The 5,861-nt window shown below is 30.3% G+C and overlaps 1 protein-coding gene across 1 annotated transcript; it reads left to right on the top strand.

Annotated features, from left to right (window-relative positions):
* Nucleotides 1-673: 673 nt before the first annotated feature.
* On the top strand, nt 674-5,861 carry LOC102592662 (uncharacterized). The gene is made up of 3 exons (XM_006345392.2): nt 674-1,358; nt 4,161-4,346; nt 5,427-5,861. Exons 1-3 carry the CDS (start codon nt 684-686, stop codon nt 5,718-5,720), a joined length of 1,155 nt encoding a protein of 384 aa, XP_006345454.2. The 5' UTR covers nt 674-683; the 3' UTR covers nt 5,721-5,861.

Below are 5,861 nucleotides of genomic sequence, written 5' to 3'. Positions count from 1 at the left end.
AATTCAATTAGTCAAATAAAGAAGTATTTTAAGGCTATCAAAATGAAACTAAGATTTATGGATATTTCAATGCATCTCTCAAAGAATAAGTATATTTAGTTTCTTCCTTTTTTGTTTTTTGATGTTTGATAAATAAACAGTAAATATTAGAGTAGTATCTAAACATTTGACAAACAAACTCTTTTTTAATTTTAGAACTTTAATAAACTTTACTACCTTTTTCGGTTGAACTTATATTTGTTATTTCATTAATGTAGTAACACACAATTATGATCTTGACATGCATTTACTCAGTCAAACTTGTAATGTTAAAACCAAAAAAGATTGAGAAAGTGAAAGGATTTATCGGTTAAAAAAACAATACTTCTTTTGTTGTGGTTTAAATGATTCACTTTTTTATTTTTATCAAATTCAAAAAAAATGTCACATTGTAATAATTTAACCCTAAAATATTTAATTTATAATTCCCCAATTCTATCACTTATTTTAAACCACCAAATTTCAATCCATCTTTTTTTGTATCTTAACTTTCGTGTTGTCGAACTAATTCATATAAAAACAGAGAGTACCGCTTTAGCTGTGATAAGGCACAGAGTGCAGGCTCAGAGAGTCAGAGTAATGATGGTACAAGTCACTAAAGCTGAGCCAACATCAAAAGCGACGTCCTTTTTTGTTGCTTTTCTATGGTTTTAAAATACCCTCCAAACACACTTGTGAAAAAATCACATTTTCCTCTCTTCTTCTTTTTTCCCCCAAATTTCATCTCACACTATAGAATGGATTCAGAAGAGGAAGCTTTGTTTCGAAATTCTCCATATCCACTTTACTTCGTTCAAAGTCCATCAACTCTCTCCCATGCAAATAGCGGAGAATTATCTCGTCATAACAACAACATCAACACCAACACCGGCAATAATAATAATATTAACGAATATTCCTCTGGATGTCATTCGCCGTTGCCTAGACCAGAAACCGGTCCGTCAGCTCTCTCTCGATACTCCTCGTCCCGTGGATCTAACCACTCCTTCTCGCATCACGAGAAGAAGATCTCATGTGACTCTCTTCAGAGCCACGGGACGGGGATCGATGAGAAACGTTGTGGTGCAATTTTGTTGGTTAATCATGGGAAAAATGGTACTAGTGTTCGTGTTAACGATGACGATGATGAGGACGATGACGATGACGATGATTATTATTATGGGAAAGGAAATTGGATGAAGTTTTGTTCGTTGGGATATTCGGATTCGACATCGTGGATTGTTGTGCAAGTAACATGGAGGCTTATTGTGAGTATGATTGTAGCTTTGGTTGTTTTCTACATTGCCACAAAGCCTCCTTCACCTAAGGTTTCTCTTGAGGTAACACTCTTACCTTCTTAATTTTAAATTTTTTATTATTCGATTCGAGGCGGATCTAAGGTCGTGAGGGTGTTTATTCGAATCTGCTTGATAAAAAAATCTGATCCTCTATATACTAGTGTAGAAGCTGTCTACACTTTGAAGTTTCAATTTCAAATCTCAAGCAGTGCATTTTTATTTTTTGAAACATTTTAATGAAAATTCTAAATCCGTAGCTACCAAATTTGTTTTTATTACTACCATTATCTTTTGATCCTTTTTATTTAAAAAGTGAAAAAGACGTAAGATTTCTTGTAAAGGCGTTGAAAAGACCTAAGGTCAAAATGCTTGTTGAATGAAGGCCCATTTTATAAAGATTAAGTTCGAAAAGACATGAAGGCCCAAACTCATGTTAGGCTCTCTTTTAAGGAAGCCCAATATGAGGGGCACTAGGCCAGATAATACTGGATTCTCTTGAGGGAATTTTACATAAATCTCTATTATTAAAAAACTAATAACATTATATTTCTACTCATTTCTAATTACAAAATTCCTTAAATTTGGTGGAATCCGGATACATTTCAAAACGCCGTGTCTTGATTTCTAATACATTCCTTGACTTCTCGATACATCATTCAACGTTTTGATATATTCGATCGATACATTAGGCAAAGTGATGTATTCATGAATAGGAGATTTTTGTAATCTTTTTAAATAGTAGAAAATTTTAGAGAATATGATAAAATACGTTACCTAGTTACTTTATACATACGTCCAACAAAACTCATAACAATAATATAACTTAAATCATTGCATTTTCATAAATTATAGTTTATATATTCATAATATAACGAATAATGTATATAGCATATACTGAGTATATATCAACAACTATAACTAGGGAGCTAAATCTCTTTTATCCGCTTGACTAAAAAGATTTATAGACGTTTTTTCATATTTTATTAACTTCATTTTCTTTTTCTTCTTCTCTTTCTTCTTCTTTCTTCATTACCCTCCCCTCTGCTCTTCTTCAGTCCATCATCACCAGGAATCCTCTACGTAGCCGCCTTCTTCGTCAATCCTCCAGAGTAGTCTTCATCACGTCACTATTATAATATCAATTCCACCATTAATATCATCAAATTATTGTTAAATCAAAAATAAAATTACTAACAAATTATAAATTGAAAATTAATAATCACCTCCAATCTACCATTTCTTTTCAAAATTACAACAATTATGCAGCGGAACTCCATTAAGATGAAGGTAATGGAATTCTATAATACTCTCAAATCGAAGAAATTTCTTTATTTACATGCTAAAGAACTACATAACAATTTATTTTCATTTTTTTAAAAAAAGGAACAATGTTAACAAGGAGGTTTACAATTATTATTATTTTGAAAAAAAAAAGAAGGGCAAAAGAAGAAAAAAGAACAAAGAACAAAGAGAAGCAAGAAGACAAGGAAAAAAATGAGTGAAGAAAATGGGTCTTCTAAGTTGAAGAAGATAGAGAAGAGGTAGTTGGTTCTTTTGAAATTTGGGGAAGAAGATAACAAAAATAAAGAATTGAGAAAGTATAATAAAATAAATAAATAAAAAGAAAAAAAATTAATATTTCTAATAAAATAAATGCTTAAATAAATATTTATTTACTTTTTGGTTCAGCTCACTCTCTATCAGAGAGTGAACTATACTCAATATGCCACGTAGGCATTTAATGGGAAAATAAATTCATTCTAAATAAGAATAAGGAGGTAATAAGACCCCTACAAAGTTAAAGTGTTTTTTTAAAAATCATGTCTTACTTTAATGGGAGTAGTTATGTATTTTCTCTTTATTAAATAATATAAACACAAAAATTTCAAATTTAAATTGCATTTTTTTTCAAACAAAATATCCTTATTACTCAATATAATTGTGGAATTCAACCTCATTTACCACTCATCATTATTTCAATTATTCTTTTTTACTTTTGGTAATGGCATTAACACTATAATGCTAGAATACATAATCATGTTGCTACATAATGATTGATGAAGGGAAGAATTATACTTTTAGTACATATTTAAACATGAAATTAATCATGAACATTGAAACAAGTTTGGCATGTATTTGTTTCAATTATTCTTTTTTACTTTTGGTAATGGCATTAACACTATAATGCTAGAATACTTAATCATGTTGCTACATAATGATTGATGAAGGGAAGAATTATACTTTTAGTACAGATTTAAACATGAAATTAATCATGAACATTGAAACAAGTTTGGCATGTATGTCTGCTACTTTTTTAATTATATAAGATACAAAATAAAATAAATAACTAGTGTGCAACTTTAATAAAACAGGTTTTGATTTCAAATTGAGGTCTCAAATCCTATGGCCAAACAGACACACACACACATATACAAAAAATAATAATTTTTACCTTATATGTATATTGTAATTTTTCGATGAAAATATTTCCAATAGACCCCCAATGCTAATGACCTCTGTTGCATTTTGGAAGAGCGCATGTTTAAAGTCGGCCCAAGTTGTCGAATCTACAAATGATTTGTGGTGGTTGAAGCTTGATACCTATTTATTTTAAAAAATAATAATAATTTTATTGTATTGTAATTTTTTGATGAAGATATTTCCGATAGACCCCCGATGCTAATGACCTCTGTTGCATTTTGGAAGAGTGCCTGTTTAAAGTCGGCCCAAGTTGTCGAGTCTACATAATAATTTGTGGTGGTTGAAGCTTGATACCTATTTATTTTTTTTAAAAAATAATTTTATTGTATACTATATTAATTTAAATGTACGAAATAATTGTAGATTGCAGGTGTTCGTGAATTTGGATTAAGAGAAGGAGTAGATGGAACTGGTGTGAACACAAAAATGCTAACATGCAATAGTTCAATGATCTTACAAATTGATAATAAATCTAAGCTCTTTGGGCTTTATATTAATCCCCCCACCATGGAAATGTATTTTGGAAGGGTCCCTTTCATATTAGCACAAGTAAGTTTTTCTCACTTGCACATTTTAATTTCCATTTATATGATATTTTCTTTTTCGAAAAACAGTCTTTCTACCTCCAAAAGTAGGGGAGTAAAGCCTAGTACAATCTACTTTTTTTATACCCCATTTGTTGAATTACACTGAATATGTTGTTGTTGATTTGTTATGTCTTCTTTATAATACGTTGACTTATTATTATTAGGTCTTTGCAACTTCTATAATCTAACTAATTACTCGTAAAAAAATAGATCCAAGTGAAATGAATCGGATTCAGATCAACAATTTCATGTCTGTTTGGTCTTTACGTTACGTTCTTAATTCTCTAGCCATATGTAATTGAGCTGTTAAAAAATATTTTTTTGTAGATCGACTCAAAATTATATTGTACATTTGGAATCATGACTTTGTCCTTGTTTTTTCTATTTTTCAACGTAAAGTGTCATATGGTTTATTTGGGCTAATTATGGTTGATTTAGTCCAACACTCATTTTACATTAGCTACCAGTGGTTGATCTATAGTGTAAACTTATTATAGATTCATGTGAATTCAATAACTTTTGCTTATATCATGTATATTTATTTAAAATTTCGTTAAAACTTATAAAAATATTTGGCTGTCATTTTTGAACATAGTTAATAATTGTATATAAACTTAAAGGTTATTATACAAATTCATAAATTTCAAATCTTAGATCTTATACAACGACAATCAATAAAACTAAGTATTTCTTTATTCAATGCATATCCTAAAAATCAAAGGGGAGAGGGTGGACAAAATGGACAGATACCCAATTTTGGATCCACCATTTAAGTCATCATATCCATAATATGTAAAAAATTATAAGTTTACCCAACTTGGAACAACTTCTTCAACATGTGATATTGTTGAAGTTCATCTATTTTTTATACACTTGTCATTTTTGTTTGAATTTCAACCATATGTAACTTCTGACATCACATATATTTGATATTGTTGCGAAGTAAATAGACATGCAAAAACTTTGGGTAAATACATATTAAATAGCGATGTCCAGATAGAATTCCCGGGGCCACGAACTTAACAATTGTCATCTTTGTTAGGGAGAAGAGCTTTATGCAGGGAGCTATGGGCCAACATACTTCACGTTAAGTGTAGGGACAAAGGACAAGGCATTGTATGGGGCAGGAAGAGTTATGCAAGATATGCTTCAATCTGGCAAAGGATTGCCTTTGCTTATACGCGTGCATCTATCTTCAACTTTTCATGTTGTTTGGGGTCTCATCAAACCCAAATTTCATCACCAAATTGAGTGCCTTGTTGTTCTTCATAATACTTATAATAAAAAACATAGGACCCAAAAGTATAATAGCACTTGTTTGTTGATCCCTTCTTAAAAACATTTATCACTTTTTTAATTGCAAAAAATGTTGTTGAAAAAAAGATGAAATGAAATTGTATTGGTTGTTATTAGGAAGGATCCATTAGTATATAAAATTAATGATGTGTAATTTTGATCTAGTGCAATCTCGAAATGT

The sequence above is a fragment of the Solanum tuberosum genome, unplaced genomic scaffold, assembly GCF_000226075.1.
Source record: "Solanum tuberosum cultivar DM 1-3 516 R44 unplaced genomic scaffold, SolTub_3.0 scf00068, whole genome shotgun sequence".
Taxonomy (NCBI): domain Eukaryota; kingdom Viridiplantae; phylum Streptophyta; class Magnoliopsida; order Solanales; family Solanaceae; genus Solanum; species Solanum tuberosum.
The sequence above is the reverse complement of the archived record's forward strand: the minus strand, read 5'-3'. Positions and strand labels throughout refer to the sequence as shown.